This window comes from Chlorocebus sabaeus, chromosome 22, assembly GCF_047675955.1.
Source record: "Chlorocebus sabaeus isolate Y175 chromosome 22, mChlSab1.0.hap1, whole genome shotgun sequence".
In the NCBI taxonomy this organism is placed as follows: Eukaryota; Metazoa; Chordata; class Mammalia; order Primates; family Cercopithecidae; genus Chlorocebus; species Chlorocebus sabaeus.
Window position 1 is genome coordinate 70,506,024 of NC_132925.1, and position 20,794 is coordinate 70,526,817.

Genomic DNA, 20,794 nt, shown 5'->3' on the forward strand with positions numbered 1-20,794 from the left:
GGAGGCTGAGGCAGGAGAATCATGTGAACCTGGGAGGCAGAGGTTGCAGTGAGCCGAGATTGTGCCACTGCACTCCAGCCTGGGAGAAAGGCTACTCCATCTCAAAAAAAAAATTGCTTTCTGTCATTCATTTTGATGCTCCCACTTTGCCCAACAGAATCCTCTTTAAGTCAGATCCTGTGTTCTTATGGCTTGTCTTCATCACTTTTGAGGTTTTTTGTTTTGTTTTGTTTTTTGAGACAAGGTCTCACTCTGTCACCCAGGTTGGAGTGCAGTGGTGAAATCACAGCTCACTGTAGCCTCAACTTCCCAGGCTCAAATGATTCTCCCTCATCAGCCTCCCGAGTAACTGGGACTACAGGTGCACGCCATCAAGTCTGGATTTTTTTTAATTTTTTTTTTTTTTTTTGTAGCAAGAGGGTCTCACTATGTTGCCCAGGCTGGTCTAGAGCTACTGTGCTCAAGCAATCCTCCCGCCTAGGCCTCCCAAAGTGCTGGGTTTACAGGCATGAACCACTATGTCTGGCCTCACTTCTTTATTTTATGACATTGCACAAACCATACCTGGGCTGGTACCTGGGGAAAGTATGGTCTGGCTAGTTTTCTCTCCTTTCTCATTTTCATATCTGTATATTTGTATTATCCTCCCACGGCTAAGCATTAATTCACATGTGACAAACTTTCTCTCTCTCTGTTTGTTCCTATCTTCATTGTGATCAAGTTTCTGAGAAGCTGTCTGCCCAGATACTTTGGTCATAATGCTCATGTCTTTGAAACTGTGATATACACCCACAAAAATACCTGTATTTGTTTGTTTTTTTGTAATGCTTTTTACTTTTTCAGAGCATCTTTATGTCTCATTTTTGTTTGTCCTCAAAACTCCATGAAGTATTACATAGATATTATTTATTTTCCTGCTACTTTTGTAGAAAATAAATCCAGAAGAGTAAATGATGTTTTGATATCTAACACCTCTTTGTGTGTAGTGTCATACATATATCTAGAATTGCTGTCTAGGTACTGTGCTTACAGTTCTCATAGATGGTGAAACCTGGGCTATGTCCTCACAGTTCAAAAACCTGGGGTCCCTTACTCTGAGCTGAATATCAGGGCAAATCAAATCTATAGTGAATCAAGAAACACAAGAAGCATTCCCTTTTTAAAAAGAAAGATATAAATACCCCCACCAACTTTTTACTTCATTACTCTTTCAGTTGCTCTTCTACAAATATTGAACACCTGCTGTGTGCCAGGGAGTGTTCTAGCTTCTGGAGCTACAACTGTGGCAAAAACAGATAACAATTCATGCCCTTAAGAACTATACCTACTAGGCCAGGGTGACACCAGGTAGGGCATCAGACAATAAAGGAAATAAGTAATATGTATAATGTATTAGGAGATGCAAACAGAGTCACCAAATACAGTTGTGCAGATTGCTCACTGCCCAACTCTGTGTCCAGTAATGCCAATGGAGGTCTTGGATCTAAGCGATTAAGAATGGGGTGGCCACTTTGGGAGGCTGAGGTGGGCGGTTCACTTGAGGCCAGGAGTTCGAGACCAGCCTGGCCAACGTGGCAAAACCCCATCTCTAGAAATACAAAAATTAGGCCGGGCACGGTGGCTCATGCCTGTAATCCCAGCACTTTGGGAGGCTGAGATGGGTGGATCACAAGGTCAGGAGATCGAGATCATCCTGGCGAACATGGTGAAATCCCATCTCTACTAAAAATACAAAAACAAAATTAGCCAGGTGTGGTGGCGGGCGTCTGTAGTCCCAGCTACTCAGAGGCTGAGGCAGGAGAATGGCGTGAACCTAGGAGGCGGAGCTTGCAGCGAGCCAAGATCGTGCCACTGCACTCCAGCCTGGGTGACACAGCGAGACTCCGTCTCAAAACAAAAAACAAAAAACAAACAAACAGCAACAAAAAATTAGCAGGGTGTGATGGTGTGTGCTGTAATCCCAGGTACTCAGGAGGCTGAGACATGAGAATCGTTTGAACCTAGGAGGCAAAGGTTGCAGTGAGCAAGATCATGCCACTGCACTCCAGCCTGGGCAACAGAGGGAGACTCTGTCTCAAAAAAAAAAAAAAAAAAAAGAATGGGGTTGCCATTCAGTCAGATGGAAAAGGATACAAGTAAGATCAGGAGTTGTTTCTTAACTTTGTATTAAAGAATAAAATACATATTGAAAAGTGCATATAGGCTGGGTAGAGTGGCTCATGTCTGCAATCTTAGCACTTTGGGAGGCCAAGGCAGGTGGATTGCTTAAGCCCGGGAGTTCAAGACCAGCCTGGGCAACATAGCAAGATCCTGTCTCTACAAAACATGAAAATGAAAAATTAGCCACGCATGGTGGCACATACCTTTAGTCCCAGCTATTTGAAAGGCTAAGGTGGGAAGATCACTTGAGCCCAGGAGTTCAAAGATGCAGTGAGCTATAATAGTACCACTGCACTCCAGCCTGGGTGACAGAAAAAGACCCTGTCTCAAAAAAAAAAACCAAAAAAACAAGTGCATATAACTAGCATCAACATCAAGGAAACAGATTACTGGCACCCGAGAAGCCCCTCACATTTTCTCTTCCAGTCATTATTCTGTCTGCTGCCTTTGCCTTTTTGTTTTATTTATTTATTTATTTGAAACGGAGTCTCGCTCTGTTGCCCAGGTTGGAGTGCAGTGGCATGATCTCGGCTCACTGCAACCTCCGCCTCCCGGGTTCAAGCAATTCTCCTGTCTCAGCCTCCTGAGTAGCTGGGACTACAGCTGCCTACCAACACGCCTGGCTAATTTTTGTGTTTTTAGTAGAGACGGGGTTTCAGCATTTTGGTCAGGCTGGTCTCAAACTCCTGACCTTAGGTGATCAGGCGTGAGCTACCGCACCTGGCCTACTATTGCTTTTAACAGCATTTCTTAGTTGTGGTTGACTTTGAACTTTGTATGACAGGAGTCATACAGTATGTATTCTTTTATTGTCTGGTTGTTTTTACTCAAATTATGTTTTTGAGATTCATCCATATTCTCGTATGTAGCTGTGCCCAGCTTGTTCATTTTCACTGCTGAATAGTAGTATATAGTATGAATATACCAAGCTTCATTTACTTATTAATAGGCATTTGTGGACCCAGCGCGGTAGCTCACGCCTGTAATCCCAGCACTTTGGGAGGCCGAGGCGGGCGGATCACCTGAGGTGAGGAGTTCGAGACCAGCTTCACCAACATGAAGAAACTCTGGCTTTACTAAAAATACCAGGTGCGGTGGCACATGCCTGTAATCCCAGCTACTAGGGAGGGTGAGGCAGGAGAATCACTGGAACCTGGGAGGCAGAGGTTGTAGTGAGTCGAGATCATGCCATTGCACTCCAGCCTGGACAACAAGAGCGAAACTCTGCCTCAAAAAAAAAAAAGGCATTTGTGTACCTCGCAGTATTTGATTATTACAAATAGCACTGCCTTGAAGATCCTAGTGCCTGTCTTTGCATGGACATATGCAAACATGTCTGCTAGGTGTATACTTAGGAGAAAATTGCTGAGCCATAGTGTATATGTATGTTAAGCTTTAGTAGACTCTGCAAAAAAGTCAATTCAAACCAACTTATAAGCTGGGTGTGGTGGTTCATGCCTGTAATCCTAGCATTTTGGGAGGCCGAGGTGGGTGAATCACTTGAGGCCAGGAGTTCAAGACTAGCCTAGCCAACATGGTGAAACCCCATCTCTACTAAAAATACAAAAATTAGCTGGGCATGGTGGCAGGCACCTGAAATCCCAGCTACTCAAGAGGCTGAGGCATGAGAATCGCTTGAACCCGGGAGGCAGAGATTGCAGTGAGCCAGTATCGCGCCACTGCACTCCAGCCTGGGTGACAGAGTGAGACTCTGTTTTAAAAAAATAAAAATAGGGCAGGTGCGGTGACTCATGCCTGTAATCCCAGCACTTTGGGAAGCCGAGGCGGGCTGATCAAAAGGTCAAGAGTTCGAGACCAGCCTGGCCAACATAGTGAAACCCCGTCTTTACTTAAAATACAAAAATTAGCCAGGCATGGTGGCACACACCTGTAGTCCCAGCTATTCGGGAGGTAAGGCAGGAGAATTGCTTGATCCCAGGAGGTGGAGGTGTGGTGAGCCAAGATTGCGCCACTGTACTCCAGCCTGGGCAACAGAGGGAGACTCCGTCTCAAATAAATAAATAAATAAATAAAATGAAAATTTTAAAATGTCTACTTTCAAAGAAAACAAAAACAATACCAACTTATAGTCCACCAGCCACGTATGAGAGGTATGCAGTAAGACGTAACATCTATCTCATGTAGTGCAACCAGATATACCATGCACATTGCAAAGAACTACATGAAAATATTATTTGGAGACAATTTTACTGTTAGCCTAGAAAATGGAAATAAATTAGCTAAAACTTGTTAACATTATTAGCTTCAGTGAGACATTGGTTACAAGTTAAATACACTAAAAGTAGTAATAATCCTGCATGATAATAATCAGATAATAGATGAAAAAAAGTGTTTGCTAAATGTGTATAGCAAAATGTAAAATACTAAATAGTAATCCTCACATGGAATGTGTGTGATATTTGTAGGTATATTACAAAACTTTATGATCACAATAAAGTGATTTCATTAGCCAGGCATGGTGACCCGTGCCTGTAGTCCCAGCTACTCAGGAGACTGAGGCCAAAGGATCTCTTGAGCACATGAGTTTGATGTTACAGTAAGCAGTGATTGTACCACTCCACTTTAGCGTGGGTGACCTCATTTCTAAAACAAATAAAAAATAAAGTTATTTCATTAGAAATGTGCTATGGTTGCAAAGAGAAAGACAAATTATTATTTCTTTTTTTAAACTTGATAAGATTAATTTAAAATTTCTTTGAAAATAAGAGAATGTCAAAGATTCATATGGAAAATTAAAGCATTTATCCTATCACATATTGACACATATTGTAATGAACAGTGATTAAATGTTATGGAACTATATAAAACTTGAACAGCCACCCAGAGCAAAGGAGATAATCTAAAAATAGATATAATTATATGAATTTAAGAAGCAACATGGCGCCGGGCGCGGTGGCTCAAGCCTGTAATCCCAGCACTTTGGGAGGCCGAGACGGGCGGATCACGAGGTCAGGAGATCGAGACCATCCTGGCTAACCCGGTGAAACCCCGTCTCTACTAAAAATACAAAAAAAAAACTAGCCGGGCGAGGTGGCGGGCGCCTGTAGTCCCAGCTACTCCGGAGGCTGAGGCAGGAGAATGGCGTAAACCCGGGAGGCGGAGCTTGCAGTGAGCTGAGATCCGGCCACTGCAGTCCAGCCCGGGCTACAGAGCAAGACTCCGTCTCAAAAAAAAAAAAAAGAAGCAACATGGCAACCATTAGTGTGGAGAATAACATGAAGAGAGTCTTTGGATGCTAGGCTTTGTGACAAATGCTTTACATTCATCCTTTATTGAATGCTCTTAAAACCAGGGGTCCCCAATCCCTGGGCACAGGCTGCTACCAGTCCATGGCCTGTTAGGAACTGGGCCACACAGCAGGAGATGGGCAGCGGGTGGGTGAGCAAGCGAAGCTTCATCTATATTTACAGCCACTCCCAATCACTCGCATCACCGCCTGAGCTCTGCCTGCTGTCAGATCAGCTGCAGCATGAGATTCTAATAGGAGCATGAACCCCATTGTGAACTGCACATGCAAGGAATCTAGGTTGCATGCTCTTTATGAGAATCTAATGCCAGAGGATCCGTCGCTGTCTCCCATCACCCCCAGGTGGGACGGTCTGGTTGCAGGAAAACAAGCTCAGGGCTCCCACTGATTATGATTATGGTGAATTGTATCATTATTTCATTATATATTACAATGTAATCATAACAGAAATAAAGAGTACAATAAATGTAATACACTTGAATTATTCCCAAACCATCCCCCAACCCTGGTCTGTGGGAAAATTGCCTTCCACAAAACTGGTCCCTGGTGCCAAAAAGGCTGGGGACTGCTGCTTCAAATGACTTAGTAAAGTTAATCATATTATCTTCCATTTTGCTGATGAGGAGCTGAGTTTCGGAAAAAATAACTTGCTCATGGCCCCACGGTTCTTCCAGACTTCACAGTCTAGGAGAAGGGCATGTCAAAGGAGAACAGATTGAAGGACACAATTTGTACCTAGTAGATAAGACAAAGGGTTAATACTATTAGTAATGTATACACAACTCAGATCAAACATAGGTTCTCAAATAGGTAAGTAAACAAAGGCTCATTTCACATGTGGGTAATAGCAAATAATATGCATTTGCAAGGGAAATACTCAAATTGGTTGGTAATTTTAAAATTGCTCAAACCAGTAAAGATGATATTGAAAAAAAATTGCAAATTGAAATTGTTTTTCAGGATTATTTTACATTTTTTTAACTAGCAAAATAATTGTATTGATTTAATATAGTTTATAGAAATATATACATTTCCCTGGCCAGGTGCGGCGGCTCACTCCTGTAATACCAGCACTTTGGGAGACCAAGGCGGGCGGATCACAAGGTCAAGAGATCGAGACCATCCTGGCTAACATGGTGAAACCCCATCTCTACTAAAAATACAAAAAATTAGCCAGGCGTGGTGGCGGGCACCTGTAGTCCCAGCTACTCAGGAGACTGAGGCAGGAGAATGGCGTGAACCCAGGAGGTGGAGCTTGCAGTGAGTGGAAATAGTACCACTGCACTCCAGCCTGGGCAACAGAGTAAGACTCTGTCTCAAAAAAAAAAACCAAAAAACCAAAAAACAAATATATACATTTCCCTAACATGAAAACATTAGTGAAAATGTTTGATTTTGCTATCTTATTCTGGAAGATGATTACATGAGTAACAAACACATGTCAAAATGTATTGAGCTGTACACTGAGACTTGTACATTTTACTGTATCTACCTCAATAAAAAAAAAAAAAAAAAAAAGTAAATACTGAATGTACTGGCTGGGCGCAGTGGCTCATGCCTGTAACCCCAGCACTTTGGGAAGCTGAAGGAGGAGGATTGCTTGAGCCCAAGCAAGGTTAGAGTTCAAGACCAACCTGGGCAACATGGCAAAACCCCATCTCTCTAAAAAGTACAAAAATTATGGCCAGGCACAATGGCTCACACCTGTAATCCCAGCACTTTGGGAGCCTGAGGCAGGCAGATCACTTGAGGTCAGGAGTTCGAGACCAGCATGGCCAACATGGCAAAACCCTATCTCTACTAAAAATACAGAAAAATAGCCTGGCATGGTGGCACGCACCTATAGTCCCAGTTATTAGGGAGGCCGAGGCAGGAGAATTGCTTGAACCCAGGAGGCAGAGGCTGCAGTGAGCTGAGATCTCACCATTGCACTCCAGCCTGGGTGACAGAGTGAGACTCTATCTCAAAAACAAAAACAAAAATTAGCCAGGCATGGTGATACACACCTGTAGTCCTGGCTACTCAGGAGGCTGAGGTGGGAGAATTGCTTGAGCCTGGGAGGTCAAGACTGCCATGAGCCAGGATAGCACCACTGCAATCCAGCCTGGGCGACAGACAGAGACTGTCTCAAGAAAAAAAAAAAAGCCAATCCTAAACATACTAAAATATAATAAGTGATGAAATTAGGGTTATTTATAAGTAAGAAAATAAAGGTAGAAATAATGAGATGCTGCCAAGATTAAGGTTAGTATAAAACATTTAGCATGGTTAGTATAAAGCATTTAGCCCACAAATTTATAATTCAACTTCTCTTAAGAGCCAAAGTGAAGAGGGAGTTACAATCACTTACATAACTCAGAGTGGTCATTAAGGTAAAAGGAAAGGAGCTGCTCAGAAGGGGCACAGTCAGTACTGATGTGGAAAATCAGAAACTTCTCCCATGGGTCCTCCCAGTGGGATATCATATTGTATAATAAACAGTGTTCTCAACAACACATTGGAGTTACTAAAATAATGAGCTCTGAGGGTTGTTACTTATATTATTTTTCAACATAAGCCAGTGGAGTAATGCCAGAACACAGTTCCAAAAAGGCAATTTTACCTGGATGAGCCCTTATGCTTTATGTAGGTTTCTGATTAGCCTAACCCAAGAACAAAACTTAGAGAATCTAGAGAAGTGGTTCTTAACTAGGGGCCATTCTGAGGACATCTGGCAATGTCTACAGATGTTTTTAGTTGTCACAGTTAGGGGTAGGCTGCTATTGGCACCTAGTGAGTGGAGGCCAGGGATGCTGCCTAGCACCCTACAGTGCACAGAGCAGCCTCACAATAAAGAATTCTCTCACTCAAAATATCAGTTTTGCTGAGGTTGCAAAACCCTGATCTAGAAGAATGAATGGGCATTATATCACTGAGACTATCCTCCATAAAGATTACCTCTAACAACTAGCTTGGACAAAAAGGGAGAAAATAATGTACCCAAAGGATGTGAGTAGGAATGGGGTACAAATGTAGTAGCTATGGCCTGGCTTTCTAGGGGGCATATAGGCATTAGCACAGAGGAATATGTTTCTATGGCTTAGGAAGAATCGCCTTGTAGGGTAGTAGCAGGTCTTCAGTGTTGGCATGGCCCCTCCACCACCAGCCTAATTGTATAAAAACCAGTGTGGGTCGCCAGGCGCCACGGCTCACGTCTGTAATCCCAGCACTTTGGGAGGCCAAGGCAGGCGAATCACTTAAAGTCAGAAGTTTGAGACCAGCCTGACCAACATGGTGAAACCCCATCTCTACTAAAAATACAAAAATTAGCCGGGCGTGGTAGCTTGTGCTTGTAATCCCAGTTACTCAGGAGGCTGAAGTGAGAGGATCACTTGAACCCGGGTGGTGGAGGTTGCAGTGAGCTGAAATTGTACTCCAGCCTAGGAGATAGAAGTGAGACTCCATCTCAGAAACAAACAAACAAACAAAAACAGTGTGGATTTCTCTGACCCAGCATATTCCTTCCTCCATGTAGATCTGTCCTCAGGAGAAATGAGATGTGAGTTAAACTCCAGGCAGCTACATGCACTCACACATTTGTGTCCTTATCACATCTGTTCTTTGCACTGTTTGTTGGTGCTCTCAAAGTGAGAGCATCCTAGACAGCATCCAAATAGTCCCCCTACCCCCCAACCTTTTATTTTTTTTTAAGGACAGGTCTCACTCTGTCACCCAGGCTGGAGTACAGTGGTGCAATCACAGCTCACAGCAGCCTCGAACTCCTTGGCTCAAGCGATCCTCCCACCTCAGTCTTCTGAGTAGCTGGGACTACAGGTGTGAGCCAGAGCACCCTGCTTGAGTATCGTTCTTGTCTATTTTTGAACTGTAAAAGCTTTGAAGTCTGGCCCTGCTCAGCAGTGGATACAGTTGACTACCAATGTCAAGTAGCTCCTTTCCATCTGTGGCCACTGATTCCCTCTAGGTCACATCTTCCCAACTTTGCCCCCAGAGAGAGAGAGGGGGGGAACTTTCTTCTCTTTGGTCTAATTCAGAAAATCCTTGAGTGGGTCCTTGGAGCAGGTTCCATCCTTCCTCAAAAAATGATGATGTGCTTCTACTAGAGCCAGTAGGGAAAGAAGTAATTATCCAAAAGAGTGGAATTGTCTGCTCAAAAAAAGAGAAGGGTACTTGCCAGTCAAAACAGATATCCACCACTCCAGGAATATATGTCCATATTTTTCTTTTTGCAAACTTTTTTTTTAAGAGATGGGGTCTTGCTCTGCCACCCAAGCTGGAGTGCAGTGGCACAATCACAGCTCACTGCAACCTTGAACTCCTAGGCTCAAGTGATCCTCCCCACTCCACCTCCTGAGTAGCTAGGACTACAGGCACGTACCACTCACTGGAGCCGGCTTCAAACTTTTATTATGAAACAATTTCAAACTTACAGAAGAGTTGAAAGAATAGTACCAAAAGATGCCAGTATGTCTGCCAAACCAAATTTACCAGTTTTTAACATTTGGCCCCATTTGCACTTTGTCCTTTCATATGTAAATTTTTTTGACCCACTTGAGAATAAGTTACAGACATCATACTTGTTTATCCCTAAATATTTCATTGTATATTTCCTAAGATCACGGACATCCTAGGCCGGGTGTGGTGGCTCATACCTGTAATCCCAGCACTTTGGGAGGCCGAGGCAGGCGGATCATGAGGTCAGGAGATCGAGACCATCCTGGCTAACACGGTGAAACCCCGTCTCTACTAAAAATACAAAAAATTAGCCGGGTGTGGTGGCATGTGCCTGTAACCCCAGCTACTTGGGAGGCTGAGGCAGGAGAATCGCTTGCACCCGGGAGGCAGAGGTTGTAATGAGCCTGAGATTGTGCCACTGCACTGCATCCTGGGTGACAGTGAGACTCTGTCCCAAAAAAAAAAAAAAAAAAAAAAGATCAAGGACATCCCTTATATGACCCTATTACAATGATCACATTCAGAAAATTTAACATTAAACCTCTACTGTTTATTGCCTAATATACAGTCCAGTTGTCCCAGTAATGTCCTTGTAATATTTCCTCCTGATCTGGGATAGCATGCTGCACTTAGTTGTCATGATTCTTCAGTCTCCTTTACGTTGGAACCTCTTTTTTTTGTATTCATCATATTGACATTTTGGAAGAGTATAAGCCAGATGTTTTATAGAATATCCCTCAGATTGGATCTGTCTCATGGTTCCTCATGACTGGATCTAGTAATGCATTTTTGACAGGAATGCTACACCATGGTGTGCTGAAGCCAGCTTGTACCATCTCATGAGAGCTAATTCTCACATCTCTTTCCAACTCTGTGTTCTATGATGTTATATTGATAGCTTGAAATCAGCCATGGTGGGAGTATTTACACTGCCGACATCAACTAATGCTACAAATCAGACTTTTCCCAAACCCCAGTTTCCAGTTGTGAAACATTTTCGTTTCACAGGATAGGTGGGGTTGTGTCCTTCTCCATGCATACCTTACGATCAGGAGGCTCATGAAGCTAATCTACCCAACTATGTGCAATATCTCATCACAGGGTTAGGATGGTATGTGTCAGCTTCCCCTTGGAAGAGTTACTGTTTTCCCTTTTGTGATTAATAAGTAATCTATGGAGAGTTATTTGTGATTATGTAAATATCCTGTCCTTTTTCTCATCAAACTTTCACTCAAAAGTTGTGGGTTTTGGCTGGGCGCAGTGGCTTACACCTGTAATCCCAGCACTTTGGGAGGCCGAGGCAGGTGGATCACCTGAGGTCAGGAGTTTGAGACCAGCCTGGCCAATATGGTGAAACCTCATCCCTACTAAAAAATACAAAAATTAGCCAGGCATGGTAGCCAGCACCTGTAATCCCAGCTACTTGGGAGGCTGAAGCAGGAGAATCGCTTGAACCCGGGAGGCGGAGGTTGTGGTGAGCCAAGATCGTGCCACTGCACTCCAGCCTGGGCGACAATATGAGACTCTGTCTTAAAAAAAAAAAAAAAAAAAGTTGTGAGTTTTTTGTTTTGTTTTGTTTTTGAGACAGGGTCTTGCTCTGTTGCCCAGGTTGAAGTGCAGTGGCATGATCACGACACACTGCAGCTTTGACATCCCAGGCTCCAGCCGTCCTCCCACCTCAGCCTCCCTAGTAGTGGGAATGTAGACACGAGCCACCACACCCGGCTAATTTTGCTATTTTGTAGAGCAGGGTTTCACTATGCTACCCAGGCTGATCTCAAACTCCTGAGCTCAAGCAGTGACCCCACCTCAGCCTCCCAAAGTGCTGGGATTATGTGTGTGAGCCACTAAGCCAGACTTCAGTAGTTTTTATTCATTGAAGATTATTGCCTGAATTAGTTAGTACTAGGAGAGGTGCAATGGTAATTTTCTTTCTTTTTCATTTCTTCTACATTTATTTGTTGGTATTCTACAAGTTAATTTTAAAGACTTATACTTAAAATAGATCATTAGTAGTAGGCTTGGAAACAAACTGAGGTGTCCCAGTAGTTTCTCAAGTATGTCTAAATCCTAAGTATTTGTGACCACAGTATTAATATTCATTGATGTAGTGCAGGTAAGTTTCCATGAAGTACTGATCCATATGGGAAGAGGAGAACCAGTCTTAAGAAATATTTTCCCACTCTTCTTTGAGAGTGTATGTTGATAACATACAGTCCCAGCAACAGTGGAGGTAGCATTTGGATTCATTTTTCCACAGGCTCACCGGTTTCCAGTTTTTACCAAAAACATACCTTTGGAGGATTCCTGATGAGACATTTGCACTGGAGTCATAAAAAGTTAACTAGTGCATGGTAGAGTGGAAAGAGCACCGGACAGGGAGTCCAGAGTTACCATGTTCGAGGGGATTGGACATTACACTTCATCTTCCTGATCCTCATTGCCTCTCAACATCTGCAAAAAAAAAAAAAAAAAAAAAATAGGAATCATATTTTCACTAATTTCCCTTTCAAGCCCCAAAACTGTCTTTGATTCTGTTCTCCTACTTGGCAATCAAAACCTATAATCACCTCATTAGCCTGGTGTCTTGTTCAACTGAGCCAAGAAGCCAAGGACAAGAATGAAATGTCCTGTGTGGCACCTGAACCCAGTGACCTACTGATTGAACTTATAATCCAGCTAAATTAGCCATGAGGGTGCGGCACCGGGACTTGATACTGTTCATATTACCTTTGTGCATTCAGCCACATCATCTGACTCACTTCTCTGGTTCTCTTTGTTTATCCATGACAGTCATGGAAACCCACTGAAGGATCCTGTTACCTCTCTCTTGGAGGAGATCCTCTCAAGTGTTGGCTTGCCCAGTCAGTACCTATAAGGTTATCTCTGTTGCCATGGTTGAGAGTAAAAGAAATGTTCCATCCTGGGCAGACAGCACTTCCAAAACAGCTTTTACACTTCAGGCTTGAAATCCTGGAGTTCTTTGTAAGTCTTAATTAAATTTCACCAAATGAAATTGCAGAGAACTAGGCAAATAATGTTACACCTGATTGATGTATTGTTTAGTAAACTCTGTGAATGAGTCAAAGAACGTTGACAGTCAGTATTAGGACTCAAAATTTGTTGCCTGGGGTTTCTAGAACAGTGATTGTTCAATGGAAGGTGAGGTAGGGGCTGAGGGTTTTAAAAGAATAGGGTCCTTTGCCAAAGCATGCATTCTCTTTTCCTGGAACAAGATTTTGCTAGAGCCCACTCCTTCACTGCACCGTCACCCTCCTCCACCAGAACTGCATTGGGGCCACTTGTGTAGGTGGAAAAGTCCACAGGTGAGTTGGATATTTGCTCCCCACTCTTCTGGAGCTGTCTGAGCCTGGTACTTGTCTTGCTCAGTTCCTCATTTCAGCACTTTTTATACTTAATAACCCTTCTAAAGTAGAAAATTATTTGGCTGCTTCCCTAAGAATATCTGCTGTAGGTTTTTCTGTCTGCTGAACTTCCATTTACTAAATTGAGAAGTTGGTGTCGGAAATATTTTTCAGGTGACTTGTGTAAGGTTCTGATGAGGCAAAGGGGGATCGTGGATGTCAGAGGAGTTGGCAGTAATTTTCAATTTGCTTTATTCATCTTTAGTGTTTTTAACATCTTAATTTTTTCTTCTCTAAGATTTTAAGACACATTTGACTTTACCTTTGCGTTCCTGCCTAATTTCAAACCCAACGATGTTTTTGAGTTCTCCTGTTAGCCCTCTTCCCTTGCCGTGAGTTTCTTTTTCTTTGAACTAAGGAATGTAGCCTTTCTAAAATTTAATCTTGATTAACACCCACCTCACCTGTTGGATGAACCGCCTCATCATCTTTCACCAGATTGGAAAAGCACCGTCTCCTGCCTGAAAGATGGAGAGCAGTTGATTTCTACAATCAACTTGGCTTCCCTTTGAATTTGTAATCTGTTTCTAGAGATTATGGGCGAGCTTTGAATTCCAAGGCTCTGGGCCTGTCAGCTTTTGAGGCAAAAAACTTTGAAGCAGATCCTCTGTCTCAGGTTTCAGAAGGGCGGCCTGTGTGTTAGAAGATGAAATTAATTTGTTTTCATCTTGTAATATAAGGGAAACGTGAATAATGATCACTGCTGGCATTGTAACACCCTGGGGTTTTTATTTGCTCATTTTATTTTATGGGTTTAAAAATATTGTTTGTTTTTTGAGAACCCTCATCAAATCACGTGGAAACCTGAGAGAAAAGCACAATCCTTTCAGAAATCCTCACTGAGCATGACTACCTCTGTGAATCTGTCTATTGTATATTTACTTTAAAATGACTTAATCTCCCCATTGATGCACTTGGTATAACTAGGAAACACTCCAGCTCAGATTCAAGAGGTGGAAGGGAGGAAGAAAGAATGCAGGGCAATTTCCAGGAATTCCATGTTCTTAAACACTATGCCTTTTCAAGTACTAATTATACAGGACTTAGGCAATAATGGGGTTACATGGAATTGTTTTTGCATATGTTAAAACTTACAGGTTAACATTACCACTGAAATCTTTTTTTAAAATAAAGATCCCTCTATACCATTCATTGTTATAATATGGTTCAGTAATAATATTTCATGTATCATCACAATTTAAAAAATATAAAGGTGCATATGAGTGTTATTGATAGAGCTATACCCTTTCTGCACATAACTATGCATCCCTACTGGGCCACAGAAAAAGGTTTGTTTTTTTTTTTTTTTGGTAGAGATGAGGTCTCTCTATGTTGCCCAAGCTGGTCTCAAACTCCTGGCCTCAAGTGATCCTTCTCCCTCAGTCTCCCAAAGTCCTGGGATTACAGGCATGAGCCACTGTACCAAACCCTGAAAAAGCATTCTTTACCAAGGCCCAGAGCTCCAATTTTTCTTTGGGGTTTTGAATGATGAAAAAAAAAAATGGAAAACTGATAGAGTTCCTCAAACTTCAATATAAATCAACAGAATTTTAGTCTTCAAAGCATTTGCTGTAACTGATTTTTAAGGCCTCACATTTTATCTATAATAGTACAAATGTGAACTCAACAATGTGTCATTGACACAGAAGTGAATTTATATTTTTAATAATATTTGCATTGTGTGTATACTGAAATAACTGTACTATAACACAAGGGAAAAAATAATTATCCCAGGAAAACACTCAACAAATGAATCTAGGAAAATCTGCAGGGTGCTTAAAAATGAACTTGCAGAGATAAAAAATTTTCATTTAGAAGTTTTCTGAATGTTTAGCCTCAAAGTCATTCCCATTTCTTCCTGAATACTGCCCTCTAAACATAATCCCTCACCAGAGCTATTTAAAATAGACACACACACACACACACACACACACACACACACACACACACACACACACACACAGTGGTTTCCCCTTAACCCTCAATGAGTCTCTCCACACCCCCCACTTTCCCCTGCAATGGTATGATCTGCATTTGATCGAAAACTGGAGGTGCCAAGCTGTGACAGCTTCCTCAACTTCAGAGTCATTTGCTACAACCTAGGATAGCCCCATGTTCAATGATGCTTTCCTTTTCCACCAACAGGGGCAAATCGAAGTAGACAGCGAAACCATCTTCAAGTTAGCAGCGTTTGTTTTACAGGTAAGATTGGACAAACTGCCTCTTAGCAGCTCCCTTGTGTTTGTTCGTTTTTGTTAAGTGCCTGCAACTCTGAAACTTTTGCATGGGCCAGTGTCTGCTGGATTTTTAAGCCAGTTAGTTGTTTGCTGATGAATACTGTGAGCCACCGTCTTCTGCTTTTGAATAGTTTGCATGAGCTACAATGTGATATTGTGAGTCTCAAAGAAGAATGAAATTTAGCCTGCTCTGAAGGAAAAGAGTTAAACTCATATTCCTGGAAGAGAGCTCTGGGATACTTGAATTTGGGAGGCAGCAGTTGTTACAACAGATGTAATTTTCATACAAATGTAGTAACTTTTGTGTACATTTTCTTGTGGTCCAGTAAAAGAGCCCTTTAGTTCTTAAAGGCGTTAGTCTGTTTCCATGCTGGTTTAAAAAGTAAAGGGAAAACAAATAGTATATGTTTGTTTACCTGTATTGTGGTTTAAAAGGTCTTCCTCCAGTCTAAAAAGTGCGCCACTTGAATGAAAAGCATTTATCATGTGATCTTAAAAACGTACTGTGAGAAATAATTATTCGTGCTTTTTCACATATAGATGTTTCTTTTGTTAAGAATAAGGAATATTCCTAACAGGACAGTCAGCGTTTTCTTATCAATGCCTAATTCTTATGGCTATAGGGAGAGCGGTCCTGAGAAACACTCTTCAGAACAAAACTTAGGAACTTTAAGAGGGGAAGTAATCAAGATAAAACTCATTTAGCTTAACAAAAATACATATTGATCAACTCCATTTGTTTTTGTTTGTTTGTTTTTAGGAAGCCAAGGGAGATTATACCAGGTAATGATTTTCTCTTCTGATATTACTATGCAAAATAACCCTAAAGAATCATTTTATGCTGTTATTTTAAATAACAATGGATACAAAATCAAAGGAAAGTAGAACTCTGAGGCAGGAGACTGAGATCTCTTCGCTCTTCAAATAAAGACCTATTCTTTTTGTGAATGAATCAGGGAATGACGCTTTCTTACAGTTTTTCAAGCCAGAATGCCAGCGAATTGTAACCAGAAGCTCTGCAAAGTTCTGTTTTCTGTCATCTGTTAATTAGTGAGATGAAGAAATCTATAAAAAGCTTTGGTAGCTTATGCTGATAAAAAAAAAAAAACCTTACAATAATCTTGTATTCGAAGAGTTATAATGTATGCACAAAAAGATTAAATCCATCAGCTGCTTAGTTAAGGGATTAATAAGGGCTTTCTTTCGCAGCTGCCCCAGAGGGGCCTCACCCTTCATACACTTGACCTAACAGTTGTATTGTTGCTGCGGAGACACTCACTGGTTCTAACTGCCTCACTGGCCACATCCACAGAGAGTGTTTATATTTGAATTCACCCTCTACCTGCTCCATTCTGTCCTTTTAGTGCAATCGTTGGAGTTGTAGAAACAGTTAAAGGGTGGAGGCAATGCTTCCCTTTGTAGGCCAGTGACCCCTTTGAAAGCCCGGCCTCTACGATGTTAATGTTCGACTCCTGGTAGACGTTTACTCGTAGATTATTTACAGATCACCTAGCACTCATTCCCAGCCAAGTCTTTGAATAACGCGCCCCTTAACGGACTAACACAATAATGCCTTCCAAGCTTGAAAACTTCCAGTTACGGAGTTGTACTTCACTTCAGAAACTCCCAACACTCTTGTCATCTGCCCATTCAGCTTTGGTAGGATGTTCAAGAATGCCACTTAAAACACCATGATTCCTCACCACAATCTCCCACCAGTTCTGGTTTGTGCTTTCTCTCTCTCTGTCTCCCTCCCTGTGTGTGTATTTACATTTTTCTAGGTTAAGAAATTTGAAGAAATCATGAAAATCAAACACCAATTGTTTTTAATGGAAAGAAAAGGGCAGGAGATTAAAAACAAAAAAAAAGAGGATAAAGTAGTTTATAGGCCATTAGTATCATTAAAGGCTCACACGTGAGGCTGGGCATGGTGGCTCACACCTGTAATCCCAGCACTTTGGGAGGCCGAGGAGGGAGGATCACTTGAGGCCAGGAGTTCCAGACCAGCCTGGCCAACATGGTGAAACCCTGTCTGTACTACAAATATAAAAATTGCTGGGCAAGGTGGCAGGCACCTGTAGTCCCAGTCACCCAGGAGGCTAAGGCAGGAGAATTGCTTGAATCTGGGAGGCGAAGGTTGCAGAGATCGCACCACTGCACTCCAGCCTGGGTGACGGAGTGAGACTCAAAAAAAAAAAAGCTACTGTGTCTCTACTCTTGTCTTTCCCAGAAAAACCACGTTTCCTGGGAATATCAGATATGCAAGGAACACAGTAATTTATGGGGGTGATTTTTAAAAAACAACTCTAGGTAAGAAATCATGTGGGGGGGGTGATGATAAAGTAAATGAGCGTTTCAGGGCCCAAAAGCTCACACTCAATCATCTGTGGATTGCTAACCCACCTTCCCCACTTAGCCCTTCAAGCCTGTGACTGACGCCCTCTGAGCCTCAGTTTCCTCATCAGTAAAATGGTACCTTTCTCATAAAACTGTCATGAGAATCAAATGTATGTAAACGTTGCTCAGGGCAACATCTGGCTTACAGCAAATAATCTACACCCTTGGGCTACTACTGTTAATTTAGTTATTATTATCCTCATTATTACTATTGTCCTGTCTGGTCTCTTAGCTACCTCTGATGAGATTTTTGAGACTAAGATTGTTCTGAAGAAGCTATAATAACCTATAGTTGTAGGGGAGGTGGAGAATAGAAAGAGAAAGGTTAATTTCACAAGCCTTCCTTAGGGAAGATCCCTTACCTGAGGCAAAGGAAGACCTAAAAGGGACAGTCCTTCAGTTGTTCAAATATTTTAGCCCTAGGCCATCAAGGTTGGCAAGTTAATTCTGGGCAAGCCCAGTCCAGGCCTTTGCCTTCACTTGAGCTTGTTCCTGGTGGTTTTCCTGAGTGATCATGGGGTTGAGGTGGCGCACACTGTTTTGAAATTGTCCAAACTACGCTAAGTAGTGGAGAGAGTGTGGGACTGGAAATCACGTAGACTGGCAGCATCCCTCTGAGTGGCCACTTATCCTTTCTGAACCTCGGTTCCCTCCTCTATAAATTGGGGTTAATCAAAACAATGGCTTTGCAGGTTGGTTTTGAGGAGATATGGGAGCACTTCGTAAATTACCATGCTCTCCCTGTCTGATCTTCTCCTCCCCCGAATAGAGAGGATATGTTTTTCCTCCAAAGTTTTGTTCTAAAACTCCTCTTTGTTTTTGTTTTGTTTTGTTTTTGTTTATTTTTGAGACAGAGCATTTCATTGTTCTGTCACCCAGGCTGGTGTGCAGTGGCATGATCTCAGCTCACTATAACCTCCACCTCCTGGCTCCATCAGTTCTTTCATCTCAGCCTCCTGAGCGGCTGGGACTACAGGTACACACCATCACACCTGGCTAATTTTTGTATTTTTTGTAGAAACAGGGATTCACCATGTTACCCAGGCTGGTCGCAAACTCCTGGGCTCAGCTGATCTGCCTATGTTGGCCTCCCAAAGTGCTAGGATTACAGGTGCAAGCCACCAGACCCTGCCTTGTTATAAAACTCTTCTGAGAAAATCAGGCACCTGGCGCCAGGTGCAGTGGCTCACGCCTATAATCCCAGCACTTTGGGAGGCCAAGGCAGGTGGATCACCTGAGGTCAGGAGTTTGAGACCAAACTGACCAACATGGAGAAACCCTGTCTCTACTAAAAATACAAAATTAGCTGGGCATGGTGGTACATGCCAGTAATCCCAGCTACTTGGGAGGCTAAAGCAGGAGAATCGCTTGAACCCAGGAGGCAGAGGTTGCGGTGAGCCGAAATCGAGTCATTGCATTTCAACCTGGGCAACAAGAGTGAAACTGTCTAAAAAAAAAAAAAAAATTGGGCTGGCATGGTCGCGCGCGCACACACCCAGCTCCTTGGAAGGCTGAGGTGAAAGAATCACTTGAACCCAGAGGGTGGAGTTGTAGTGAGCCAAGATGGTGCTACTGCACTCCATCCTGGATGACAGAGTGAGACTGTGTCACAAAAAAAAAAAAAAAGAAAAGAAAAGAAAAGAAAAAAGGAAAAGAAAATCAGGCAAGGCCAGGTGCACTCCTGTAATCCCAGCATTTTAGGAGGCCGAGATGGGCGGATCACTTGAGGCCAGGAGTTTGAGATCAGCCTGGCCAACATGGCAAAACCTTGTCTCTACTAAAAATACAAAAGTTAGCTGTGCATGGCGGCACACACCTGTAATACCAGCTACTGGGGAGGCTGAGACAGAAGAATTGCTTGAACCTGGTGGTGGAGGTTGCGGTGAGCTAGAGATCACGCCACTGCACTCCAGCCTGCACAACAGAGCAAAACTCTGTCTCAGAAAAATAAAAATAAAAATAAAAAACACAAAAAGAAAGTCAGGTAAAATAAAATACCATGAGGCAATGTTGTAGTGGTTAGAGCAGAGACTGTGGAACCAGACAGCCTGATTCAAATGCCAGGTCGGCTACTTATTACCTGTGTAATCTTGAACAAATTACTTAAAATCTCCAAGCCTCAGTTTCCTCATCTGTAAAATGGGACTTACAATTATAATACATACTCCATAGGATTGCTGTGAGGATTAAATGAATTAATATTGCATTTGTAAAGTACTTAGAACAGTTCCTGCAATCCATTTTATTTTACCAAATTGATGGACATGATGGACTCCCCTACTGTTACAAATATTACTTGTTTCCCATATAATGGGAAAAAAGATGTTCATCATGGTGTTATTTATATTAGCTTTTTTCCCCATAAAGCTAATATAAAAAATGCTGTGATGAACATCTGTGTGTATTTATTTTTAGTCTTGCTCTGTCACCCAGGCTGGAGTGCAGCTCACTGCAACCTCCACCTCCTGGGTTCAAGCAGTTATCCTGCCTCAGCCTCCCGAGTAACTGGGATTATAGGCACATACCACCATGCCCAGCTAATTTTTGTATTTTTAGTAGAGATGAGGTTTCACCATGTTGGCCAGGCTGGTCTCAAACTCCTGACTTCAGTGATCTGCCCGCCTCAGCTTCCCAAAATGCTGGGGGTTTTTTTTGTTGTTGTTGTTGTTTTTTTGAGACAGAGTCTCACTCTGTCTCTCAGGCTGAAGTGCAATGGCGCCATCTTGGCTCACTGCAACCTCCGCCTCCTGGGTTCAAGCGATTCTCCTGCTTTAGCCTCCCAAGTGGCTGGGACTACAGGCATTGAGACTCTCTCAAAAAACATAATAAATAAATAAATAAATGATGACCAAAAT

At 42.4% G+C, this 20,794-nt stretch overlaps 1 protein-coding gene across 3 annotated transcripts in view; it reads left to right on the forward strand.

Annotated features, from left to right (window-relative positions):
* FRMD4B (FERM domain containing 4B) overlaps nt 1-20,794 on the forward strand; it is a 363,826-nt gene that overhangs the window by 268,584 nt on the left and 74,448 nt on the right. For all 3 annotated transcript variants that reach the window (XM_007984946.3, XM_007984948.3, XM_073009939.1), the window contains 2 exons: nt 15,451-15,507; nt 16,303-16,325. In XM_007984946.3, the coding sequence (XP_007983137.3) occupies nt 15,451-15,507; nt 16,303-16,325 (80 nt within the window). The remainder of the gene's footprint in view (nt 1-15,450; nt 15,508-16,302; nt 16,326-20,794) is intronic.